A 12,432-nucleotide genomic window follows, 5' to 3' on the forward strand; every position below is an offset into this window, starting at 1 on the left:
CTTGCGCAAGAAAGCTCCAATGGCCATTTTAGCCATCGGGCTTTCTTGCGCAAGAAATTCATGTTACTTGTCTACACTGGCCTCTTGAGCAAGAACACTTGCGCAAGAGGACTTATCCCTGAGCGGGAGCGTCAGAGTATTTGTGCAAGAAGCACTGATTTCATACAGTAGAACGTCGGTGTTCTTGCGCAAATACTCACAGCCAGTGTAGACAGGCGACAAGATTTTGCACAAAAGCAGCCACTTTTGCGCAAGATCTTGCCAATGTAGACACAGCCTTCATGTAAATGGGGTGGTTCCCACCGCTGGTCTGGAACAGAATTCTCGCAGCTAAGTGGTCATTTTGCAAGATGGGGACTGAGAACAAGGAACTCCTGAGTTTAATCCAGGACTAACCCTCTAGCTCAGAGGTCTCAATTCCCAGACCACAGGCCATCCCTGGCTTTATGCAGTTTGGTCCAGGAGTCCTGGCGGGCTGGGTAGGGGGGACACTTGTCCGTTCCTGCCACTAGCAGAGTGAATGTGCCTGTCAAGTGTGCTCTGCTTCCTTATAGCCCCCCAAATAATCCGCAAAGCTGCATCCTTGGAGGACAGGGCGCCATGACGGGGGTGTCGGGAAGGGGCGGGGCTTCAGCTGCTCAATTGCACGACTGCTTCCGTCCGGGATAGTCCATGGGCTGGGTGTTTGAGACCCCTCCCCTGCCCTAGCTTTTTGCAAATGGTTTCAAGTAGCAGCTGGACTTTCCTGAACCATCAAAGAATATCTGATCCAGGTTCATTATCACAACTTTCTGTTGCTTATCTTTCATGTGAGTGTCTCAAAACGCCTCGCAGATCTTAATGCATGAATTAACGAAGCCTCGCATCAATGGCATTTTTATACGTGAATAAACTGAGGCACCAGGCCGTTACAGTTCATATTTTCAAAAGCAGACTTTTGCGTGCCTTGGATTTTGGACACCAGCTGAAGATACCTTCAGGGCTGATTTTTCAGAAACACGGAGCCACCCAGCTCCCACTAGCTCTGACTGAAGTTCTGTGCTTCTGGAAATCAGACCCAAAGGATGTCCAGTTGGGCGTTCCCAAATTTTGACCAAGGTAACGTGCCCATGGTTGTGACAGAGCTAATACTACAACCCACAAGGCTCCTGGTATCTGTTCTATCTGCTGCATTCCACTGTATCCCTGACCAATGCCAGTAAATGATTCTGCAGCAGCGAGAACTGAGACTGAGCCAGACGCCTTCCAATCTGACAACAGAGCAAGGGTTAGTGCACCACCAGTGGAAGGTTACATCTAGGGTCAAACCACACAGACCAGTGAACTCCTCCTCCTTGAACCCCAGTAGCTTCTTGTGATGGTCTGGGGTTTCTTCAGGAAATGGAGCAAACGCCTAGCCAAGGTATTCACCGGAAGCGAGGTTTAATCGGCCCTTTCTCTTCTGCAGCTACCTAGCATCTCGGGAGAGGGTTGAGCTGGAAGAATCCAGATCTGCAACTGGTCAGGCATCTCTAAAGAACATCCCCCTTGCGACGTTTAATCCCTCCCCTTTAAACCGTCTCTCCCTACCCAAACCTGAAGCTAACCTGTGGCCAAGGAGGGAGAGCTTGGCTGATCTAATCACTCCATGGATGGAAGGGTATAAGAGTATCCTGGGAAGCTTTGAGGAAGGAAGAAATTGAAAGGAGGGGGATTAAATGTTAGGAAGAGGGTGTTCCTTAGAGGTTCTGATTGGACATGGGCCTGAACCCAACATCCCCCAGTGGAGCACCCACACGCTCAGACCTTTTGAGTTCCAACCTGGATCCAGACAAAGTGGGTTCAGCTCTTCTCTAGTGCGGACTGGGTAGTGGAGTGGCCCACGCAGGAAGGGAGACCCTTGCATTGGGAAACTGAGACACAAGCTCAGCCAACCCATGTGTAAATCAACCAGTTCCTCCCAACGGTCCGCCTCTCCCTCCGCTTGAATGACTTCCCTGCCATCCATCTATCGATATGCCATGAGTGTGCCAGTCTGTGTCCCGGCTCCTATGGGAAGCACAACTACTCAAGGCTCCACACTTACCTAACGTCAGCTGAGTGACGTACGTGATGACTTCCACACCAGGCTTCAGCTCAAACTGGACCAGGTTCTGGTTGAGAGCATTAAAGAGGATTTCAACAACCTGAGGGACCAATCAAAGAGAGGCAGGGGGTGAACATGGACAACAGCACCAGCACCACGGAACCCATCTTGCGGCAGGGAGAGTGTGTGTCAGAGGGGGCAAGGAGGGGAAAATTTACAGGAAGTCAATGTAGTTCTCGGAGGTTCTCCCAGCAGGAAAGCTGGAACTTTAAGACCCCAGGAGGGGAAGAGAAACCAATAAATATAGAGTCCCAGGCTGCGTCTCGACTGGCATGATTTTGCGCAAATACTTTTAACGGAAAAGTTTTCCCGTTAAAAGTATTTGCGCGGGAGTGCGTCTATACTGGCACATACCTTTGAGCAAAAGATTTGCTTTTGCACAAAAGCATCAGTGCCAGTGTAGACGCTCTCTTGCGCAAGAAAGCTCTGGTGGCCATTTTAGCCATCGGGCTTTCTTGTGCAAGAAATTAACTTGGCTGTCTACACTGGCCCTCTTGCGCAAGAATACTTGCACAAGAGGGCTTATCCCTGAGAGGGAGCGTCGGAGTGTTTGTGCAAGAACCACTGATTTTGTACAAAGTCAGTGTTCTTGAACAAATACTTGCAGCCAGTGTAGACAGGCGGCAAGATTTTGTGCAAAAGCGGCCACTTTTGCGCAAAATCTTGCCAGTCTAGACGCACCCCCAGAGTTTCAGGCTAGAAGGGAACTCTAGATCATCTAATCTGCCTTCCTGTATATCACAAGAAAGCTAGAGATGGGTAGAAAGAGTCTTCTATGGGATCTTCCTCAATTCCTTCCAACCAACACTCTGGGAGCATGATCCAGTGCCCAATGGAGTCATTAGGAGCCCTCCCGTTGATTTCAATGGAAGTTGGATCAAATCATGGGTCACTAAACCCGTGGGCCAGCCTACAGCCTCCCGTTTCTCTCCTTTTCAAAGCAGAACTAGTCCAGCAGCTCCTATCCATGGATAAATTCATGGTGTACAAGTCCATCAATGGCTAATAGCCAAGACAGGCAGAGATGGTGTTCCTAGCCTCAGTTTGCCAGTGGCTCGGAGTGGGCCGTAGGGCATGATAGATCACTTGATGGTTGCCTGTTCTGTTCCTTCCCTTTGGGGCACCTGGCATTGGCTGCTGTCGGAAGACAAGTTATGGGGCTAGATGGACCTATGGTCTGACCCCACATGGCCGTTCTTAGGTTCTGTTCTTATTAAAGTAGAGCTGGGATCTTATACTGAGTTATTTAACTCCCAACCACCTCCCTCTGCTCAAATGATGGGGGCTCTGGCATGCAAGTGCAGATCATTGTGTTGACCCAGAACTCACAGGAAATCGGGGACCTGGGCAGCACTGCACGTGGCCTTACCCTCTATGATCAAATTCAGCTGATGTCAGGAGACTCCCCGCCCCCGACTTTCCAACCGCACCCTCATGCCTCATGCAGCCACGCTGAGCTACAGGAGTAAGAGCCCGAACTCATGGGCTTGCGATCCGCTCATGTCATCTCAAGGGATGACTTTGCATCACAGGTAGGAAGAGCAGGTAAAGATTCTCTGTGGTCCTGAAAAATTCCAATGCCGCGTCGCAGCAGAGAGAAAGACCTCGGGCAGGCCTCCCACGAAGCGTGTGCCCTGTACCTCAGACCCCAGTGTTGCGCCTGAGAACAGTAGCTGGAGCGAAGCTGCTTTCTCCAGCAGCATTTCACCCCGGGTGCCTTTGTAGAGCTGATTTAATCAGTTGGTAATCCTGGTGCGAAAGCCCTAGCCGGCTCGTGCTGCTGTTTCTAACTCTCCTCTTGCCTGAATCTCGCAGTTCCTATTCATCACTGTAATTACCTATTTATCTAAATGGATGGATATTGTAGTTTCCAAATATAGTTTGTATGTGCTGATTGCTACTGCAGAATAAAGAGATGTCTCCTACCAGGGATATACCCACAGAACAGCCTCATTTCTTTTTAGTGAGCCTCGGCATGTTATCTCATTGCTTTGCCCTCTCGCCATCTGCTTTTCTCAGGCATGTCGGGTACGGTTCTCAGGCCCATGGAGATGGGATGACGCATTGGGAGGCACTGGGAGGTTACGCCCCTCAGCTTCCTTAGTGTCTCTCAAGAAGCTCTTGGGAAAGCCCATTTTTCTTTGGAAAATAGCCTTGCTTCATGAGAAATGCTACATGTCTCCAGTCCCGGAGACGTGCCCAGTTTCCCCCGGCTCGCTCTAAGTGATTTCCAATGTGTCACAGACTTCTCATATGACGAGGGGCTAGCTGAGCACGGTACGGGCTTCTAGAATAAACGGCCGATTGACAACAGCCCTACTTCCAGAAAACACGTAAAAGCTCCAGGAGGATTCTGCATGCTGAGTGTATCCATGGGAGATGTTTGCACAGCTTAGCCGCATTCTGTACTGTGACCCGCTCCCATCTGCCTTGCTTACCGGCTCCAGATCACCTTCGTGGCCTTTCCTCCTCTCTGACATGTTTCTATGGGGTAGGATGAAGAGTTCAGCCGAGGTGGGCAGGCCAGGAAATACCGCCACCAAAATCTGCTCCTCGGAGATACCAGTCACCTAGGATGAAGAGTGAGCAGTGGCATTAGAACGTCACCTGGTGCCTTTTGGTCCCGCCCTCTATTCATTTGTAACTGAGCAGAAGTGAGGCAGACGAGCTAAGAACCAGCCAGCTTTTAGGTCATGTGGTGGAGGCTCATGACTTTAGCCCTAAGGTTCCAGGTTCAATCCCACCTGCCTACAACCAGGCCGTCAGCTTTATACATTCAGCCTGTTTTCTTCAGAAGAGCTAATGAAGTGGGAGAGAGGGTGTGTCTACATTGCACCATTTTTCTAGAATAAGAGCTGGGAAACATCGGGAAAAACAATACTTGTGGTTACACAGCAATTGCATTATTTTGAAAGAAAATTGAAATAAAAGCTTTTTCAGAAGAGGGTATGTGTGGACGCTCCACTGCTGCTATCTTGAAATTGCTCCTCACCTGGGCCATTCGAAAATTCTTTCTCCCCAGTGCTTCCTGGGGCTCTAAATCAAGACAGCACGCCCACATTAGGGGAGTCTGCCTTGGACTCATTTTGAGGCTTCCCAGTATTGTGGATGCTCTATTTCGAATTAACCTACGAAGGAAGACTGAAAGAATTCGGCTTGTTTAGTTTGAAAAAGAGAAGACTGAGGGGGGACATGATAGCAGTTTTCAGGTATCTAAAAGGGTGTCATAAGGAGGAGGGAGAAAACTTGTTCTTCCTGGCCTCTGAGGATAGGACAAGAAGCAATGGGCTTAAACTGCAGCAAGGGAGGTTTAGGTTGGACATTAGGAAAAAGTTCCTAACTGTCAGGGTGGCTAAACACTGGAATAAATTGCCTAGGGAGGTTGTGGAATCTCCATCTCTGGAGATATTTAAGAGTAGGTTAGATAAACGTCTATCAGGGATGGTCTAGACAGTATTTGGTCCTGCCATGAGGGCAGGGGACTGGACTCGATGACCTCTCGAGGTCCCTTCCAGTCCTAGTATTCTATGGTTCTATGATTCTAAGCTTTTCCAGAAGATATCTTCCGGAATAGCATATTCTGAAAGAAGCTTGCAGTGTAGACATACCATAGTGAACTCCTACCCATTGTCAGTGGGGTGCCAAGCAATGTAGTGCTGGTGAGCTAGTATGTCCATTCAGAAGGACCTACTACGCAAACTCCTGTATGGAATGACTCCTTCTCCTCTGTGGGCTTTAAATCAGACGTAGAATGTGTCCAAATTTTTGCACATCTCCTATCCTTTTCAAAGGCTGACTCAGGAATCCACACAGCCTGTATCAGTACACTGCTGTGTGCTCAATTGACAGTATCAATTGTGCACCTATGGCTCAGATTTCTGGTTACCTAGCTGCCTAATTTTCATGGTTTCTGTCCGCTAAGTGCTGCCTCCATTTGTAGGCACCACCAGTTGCATGAGCATAGCTCACAGGCTGTAACTAAATACTTGGTCCCAACAGGACACAGAGACAAGTATTTTTAAAATATTTCTATTTTCTGTTGCACCGCATGGTGCTTGCAATACCAGAAAAAAAGCCAGCCTCCTTTTTTTTTTTTTGCAAAGAGACCCTGAATTTGATAAAGGGGTAAAATGTTCCTGTTTAGTCAAATGAACCAAGCTTTCTCACAGTGTGAAACATAAATCGCTGAAATTCCACCCACTGCAAATTTTTCATGCAGTTTTGTTGCAGGTGAGACAAAGCAAACAAGAATGCGATTTGCCTGTAAAAAACCACCACTTTCTGTTTCCTAGAACAGCCACAGAAAATAAATTTGAGGGGAAAGTAGATGATGTTTCTCTCGCTTAGACCCCATTACAATCAAGACTTTTTGCTTTGATCTATCTCCTGAGGATAAATAAAAACAGATTCCCTGGCTACTTGATATCATTAATTATTCCCTGACACTTTTCTTTGTGGAACCATTCATGAGTGTTAGCGCAAACTGTCCTAGTAAAATCCAAATGCAGGTTAGTTACACTCTGTCTCAATACATTCCCTCAACGTCCTGCTGTTTTAATAAGATAAGATATTCTTTATGTACTGTCCCAGACTCTATGTAGAGTTGATATGAGCTCCACTCCATAGGAGGCTAAATATCAGATGAAAAGGCATTTCTCTCATTCCAATAATATAGGGTGGTGAGTCGGTAGACAGATCAATCGATCTTTTGACCTACCATCGATATGTAGCTTCCTATGGGGTGGAACACATGTGATAGCTAAATTTGCTCTAATTATGGGCTCAACTATAAAAGTGAGTATAAGTCCTGAAAGTACCACAATAACATATAGCAACCAATGATGAAGGGAACAGGTGCAAAAGCAAGACAGACTGAACCAGTCCGAACAGAAAGTCCTACTCGTGTAAACCAAAGACTGTGCTAAGACCACACTTGGTGAATAAAAACGTGTCCAGCCAGGAATCATGGAACCAACATTGGTATGTGGGAAATTAGGCTTAATAGGGGGGATCAAATAATCATAAAATCCTAGGGTTGGCAGAGACCTCAGGAGTCATAGAGTCTAACCCCCTGCCCAAAGCAGGACCAACCCCAACTAGATCATCCCAGGCAGGGCTTTGTCAAGCCAGGACTTAAAAACCTCTAGGGATGGAGATTCCACCACCTCCCTGGGGAACCCATCCAGTGCTTCACCACCCTCCTAGGGAAATAGTTTTTCCTAATATCTAACTTTCACCTCCCCCACTGTAACTTGAGACCTCTCTCCTTGTTCTGCCATCTGTCACTACTGAGAACAGCCTCTCTCCATCCTCTTTGGTACCCCCCTTGAGGAAGTGGAAGGCTGCTCTCAAATCCCCCTCACTCTTCTGTAGAGTAAACAAGCCCAAATCCCTCAGCCTCTCCTCGTAAGTCATGTGCTCCAGCCCCCTCATCATATTGAGGGGATGGGCTATTCCACCTAACACTGCTTTTGGGCAGCCTCAAAAAGAGACTTTGTGGAGAAAAACTGGCTACTGGAGCAACATTTGACATCATGGCTGCCACCCCCACCATCCCTTGAGACTCTCAGCCTTCATCAACCTGACAGACCTCCTGATCAGACCGGGCCATAGAGAAGAAACCAGATGGTTACCTCCCCCAGCTGCAGCTAATCCCAAACACCACCTCGAATGTGAGACTTTGTACAACGTCATGTGTCTGTTTCCTTGGCTGCCATATGTCTTCTCTTTCCTATTTCTCTCCTTCTTCCTTTCTGCTAACGAGACTGGCTGAGCCCAGCAAAACTGCATGTTTTGCAGCACTGCCAGAAGCCAGCGATCAGGAAAAAGGCAACTAAATGCAATGCTCTAAACAGCCCAATACTGGTCCAAGTTTGCCAGTTCTCAGTCAGAGTGGCTGACAAGACCCCGTGCTGGGCGTACATGTTTCCTGGGGTGAGCTTGCAAATCAAAGTCAACACCAGAGACGGTTTCTTTCTCTCCCCCTTTTGTGTGTGTTTGGGGTCCCATTGATGGCGTAAAAGGGAAATTGCTCTTGGCAGTTCTGAGGTCGGGGTTGGGGTTTCCCCGGCCACACCCCTTCCATCCAAGCCCCATCCCATACAGGAGTGTGGAGCCACCCCCTGCCCTCCCAGCTTTCCCAGGGTCCTGTGCGCTTGTCTTGTTTTGCATTTTAGGAAATGGGATTAGACTATAACAACAATAGCTTCAGCCCATCTCAACTACCTTCTTCTCTTGCCCTCCAAAGGACAGGTCTTTAATACCATCTAATAGACGCTCAGACATGGGGGAGTATGCTTCTAAATACCCTCTCCAGCTAAAGGGAAGCAAAGCAAGGGACACTGGTAAACGATCTGCCTTGCTTAATACTACCTGTTTCCAATGCTTTAAACTGTTTTCCCTCCTTTTCTGTATCTCAAATAAACAATGAAAGGGCTTTGTAATGTTGATTGCCAAGCCCGCGGAGGCATTTGTATGCCAAACACCGAATCCCGTGTTTAAAACTTTAACGTTGGGCAGACTCTCGCTTATGTTAACATCTTTGATTCTTTGGCCCACATATGCCACCTAACTTAATACAACAGACAGGAAATAAGGACGATTTTATTCTATTAGCCACTTTACAAATATATTGAGTTTGCAAAGTGCTTTGGGATACTTAAGATTGAAAAATGCTATAGAAACTTTAATAGTAGTAATTACGTTGAGTACAAATCCCCTAATGCATCTTGTTTTACAATTGCTCAGCGCATTAACAGGCTGCTGGTGACAACGGCAGAACGATGGCTTCATTATGGCTGTTCGTTCCCAGCCTTTTCTGTTTTTAGCTCTTCTGCTATGAAACGCTCTGCATTTTAATGGGCTCACCATTGTTTGGGAAGGAGAACAGGGACCCGACACTCACCTGCACGAGAGCTCTCTTGATCACTTTGCTAATGTCTTGTCTCCACTCGGGGATGTCAGGGTTGTGGTAATCCAGATTAGGGGAGAAGGACAAGAGCTGAGACTGGAAATACTCTGTAGAAAGAGGGAGAATAATCATCATAATACTTGGCCAGTGTTCTGGGCCTGATCCAGCACCCATGTGAGTCAGCAAACAGACTCCCGTGATTATGCGTGGTTTTGGATTAGGGCCACGGTCTGTTTTATCAAAGGCTCTAAAAGCCAAAGAGGCAAAGGAACACATTGCTGGTCAGAGATTCGCAGACAGAACAGAAAGCTCTTATAAAGGGCCTTTCATCCCAGTCGTGTGTCATGGGACTTTACAGAGGAAAGGGAAAAGGAAAGAAAGGAGAAAAAAAGAGAGAAGAGAGGGAGGAGGGACAGAATCCCTTTAGGGTGTGTTGGGTGTGTGGTTTAAATATCTAACCGTACGGCCATCTGCACACAAAGCTGTCACCTGTAAATAAAACAGGGTTAGCATAAAATTTGAAGCCATCACTTCAAACTGGGTTTGTTCTCATGCTCTTGTCATGAAGCCTGATTCACAGAGCAAACCGTGACTAAACCTATGTGAATAATGTAGCTGGAGTCAACAGATCTTAGGTCAAGTTACTGCGGGGTCCACACCATGATCAGGTGGGAGGGGGCTGATGGGAGAAACTCACTGACTTACTTTTCTCTGAGATAGAGTAACGAGTCCAACTGGAGAGTGATCGGCAATTGATTTGGCAGGCCTTCACTAGACCTACTGAATTGACTGCCGATGAATTGATCGCAGAGCATGGATTCCTGCTGTAGTGTAGATGTGCCCTAAGCAATGCTATTTGTCCCAAAAGTGGGCACGGTTTGTTCCCTGGGAACGTCGCCATGGATGGTTGACACTCCAGTAAATCTGATATCAGTAGTGCTAATGACACGTAAATCCAGGGAAGGCTATTCACAGGACACTCTGAAACGACTTCTTAATTAATTGAGTGCTAGGGTGAGGACATCCCAGGTTGATTTTAATGACAAAATTTTTTTAAGGTACCCAAACCCAGACTTGTCATCTAGCCTGCACTGTAATCTCCTTATTGTTGGCACAAGCACCTACCGCTGGCTCTGCCTCTCCGTATCTCTGACTCATCCTCTCTTTTCAAGTCTCGTTTCATGTGTATTGCTCCTTCCTGGCCCACAACCCCCTAATGCAGGGGTTGGCAATAATTTATGATGGAGGAGGGGGCTCTCCAAAACTTTGTTAAGTGGTCAAGGGGTGCAGGGTGTGGGATGGAGGTTGGGTGCAGAAGGGAGCTGGGGTGCAGGAGAGGGTGTGGGGTCGGAGAGGGAGTTTGGGTGAAGGAGGGGGTTGTCACCTTGAGCAGGGGATTGTGGTGCAGCATCCAGGAGGAGTATGGGTGCAGGAGAGCATTCTGTCTTGGGGAAGGGATATAAGAGGGAGTGCAGGGTCTGGCAGAAAGTTGTGACCTTGGTAAGAGGGAAAGGGAGGCACAGTATCTGGGTGGTAAATTGGGGCAGGGGATAAGGGTGCAGGGTCAGGGAGGGGGTATGAATGCAGGAGAGGATTCTGACCTTGGGGAGAGGAGCAAGAGGGTCTGCAGGGTCTGGAAGGGAGTTGAGACCTGGGGGAGGGAGGGTGCAGAGGCTCTGGGTTGTGACCTGGGGCAGGGAGTCAGGGGGAGGGAGGGGTTAGGTGCCAGAGGCAGGCTCTGGCCAGGAGGCACTTACCTCAGCACCTCCCAGCCAGTTGCCTTACAGGATCCTGAGGCAGGCTCCCTGCCTGCCACAGTCCCAGAATGCTCATACTGGCTGGCTGCTCCCTGTTCTGGGAGCTGGGGTGAGGGGGGGAGGCTTTGTGCGTTGCTTCCACCCCAGCCAATAGGAGCTGAGAGACAAGGGTAGCGTGTGTAGCCTCCCCTTCCCCCGGCACCCAGAGCAAACAGCCACAGGGAGCAGCTAGCTGCTTATTGCAGCAAGGGGCTGCACTGTGCCTGAGGGTCCCAGTGGGTGCCCCGGGGGCCAGATCTGGAGGCTTGGCAGGCCGGACCCTGCTCACAAGCCATATCCCGCCTGCCCCTGCCCCTGCCCTGTTGTCTCCCTCACTCTGCTATCATGGGACTATAATTCTAACGAAGCACCACAAAGCCTAACAGGATGCACTAGGAGGTCTCAGCCTTTGACACCTGGAATTTGGCTTTCCACCGTCAACAGTAGGGCTCCCTCGGTGGCAGATGCAATGACTCCCTGTACATGTTTGGAGTTGGGGCTTTCACCCTCACAGCCCAGATGTCTACCACTTGAGCAAAAGGGAAAACTGCATGAGGCGGTAGCAACAGTAGGTTGTTATCTCCTACAACACCACAATGCAACACACGCTCTTTCAGCATGTTAGGGAGTCAGATTTCTGCCACACCGAGACTATGGTTTCCCACAAAAGTGCAGTGCCGCTGACCACACTTGAAGCGAGTCAGATGTATTTACAGAGGTCTCTTAACACATGTACAGAGGTGCTCTTAAATCATGTGAGCAGATTACTAAAAACCGCTGCATTTTCACAGCTCCGCAGCTGATAAAGACGTCTTTATCTGGTTGTTCCATTTCAACCACTAGCTTTCCATAGCCACAGGAGCATTTCTTTCACATGGAATTATTGGAATAAGATGAACATGCAATGCAGCCTCGCTCGTCCGAAGGGCACGTATTTCAAAACCTTGTTCTTGGAGCAGGGCCAGGCTCCTGACAAGAGTGGGCGATAGCTGGATAGTGAAAAGAGAGGGTGGAACAGGGAGAGATGTCTGTCACATCCTGGAAGTCTCCTCTCCATACTCCAGACTAGGACTCTGGGAATGCCCTGTGGTGTGCCCGGTCCAGGATTTGTGTTGTGCCCTGTGCGAGCGGGAACGGCGGAGATTCAGTAAGGGTACGTCTAGATTACAGGCTTTTGTCGACAGAGGCTTTGTCGACAGATACTGTCAATAAAGCTTCTGTCAACAAAGAGCATCTAGACTACATCCAGTTCTGTCAACAAAGCAAGCTGCTTTGTTAACACGAGAGTGTAGACGCAAAGGACAGTGTAGATGCAATAATGCCTTCTGTCGACAGAACTTTGTCGACAAAAGGCGTTATTCCTCGTAGAATGAGGTTTACTGCCGTCGACAAAACTGCCGAGTTCCGTCGACGTTATGTCGACAGAACTGGGCAGTAGTGTAGGTATAGTTTTGTTGACAAAAGTCCACTTTTGTCGACAAAACCCTGTAGTCTAGACACACGCCGTGTGGATTCCCATGCAAAGAAGATTGGAGCTATAACACTCATAGGGTATGTCTAGACTACATGGCTCAGTCGCCAGAGCCATGTAGAGTAGTTTA

At 48.4% G+C, this 12,432-nt stretch overlaps 1 protein-coding gene across 2 annotated transcripts in view; it reads right to left on the bottom strand.

Annotated features, from left to right (window-relative positions):
* The window catches only part of SORCS3 (sortilin related VPS10 domain containing receptor 3), a 498,174-nt gene that overhangs the window by 10,807 nt on the left and 474,935 nt on the right, over nucleotides 1-12,432 (bottom strand). For both annotated transcript variants that reach the window (XM_006135388.4, XM_075935518.2), the window contains exons 22-24: nucleotides 9,030-9,142; nucleotides 4,564-4,695; nucleotides 2,066-2,165 (exon numbers count right to left, since the gene is read on the bottom strand). In XM_006135388.4, the coding sequence (XP_006135450.3) occupies nucleotides 2,066-2,165; nucleotides 4,564-4,695; nucleotides 9,030-9,142 (345 nt within the window). The remainder of the gene's footprint in view (nucleotides 1-2,065; nucleotides 2,166-4,563; nucleotides 4,696-9,029; nucleotides 9,143-12,432) is intronic.

Source organism: Pelodiscus sinensis, chromosome 8 (assembly GCF_052426305.1).
Source record: "Pelodiscus sinensis isolate ZL-2025 chromosome 8, ASM5242630v1, whole genome shotgun sequence".
Lineage (NCBI taxonomy): Eukaryota > Metazoa > Chordata > Testudines > Trionychidae > Pelodiscus > Pelodiscus sinensis.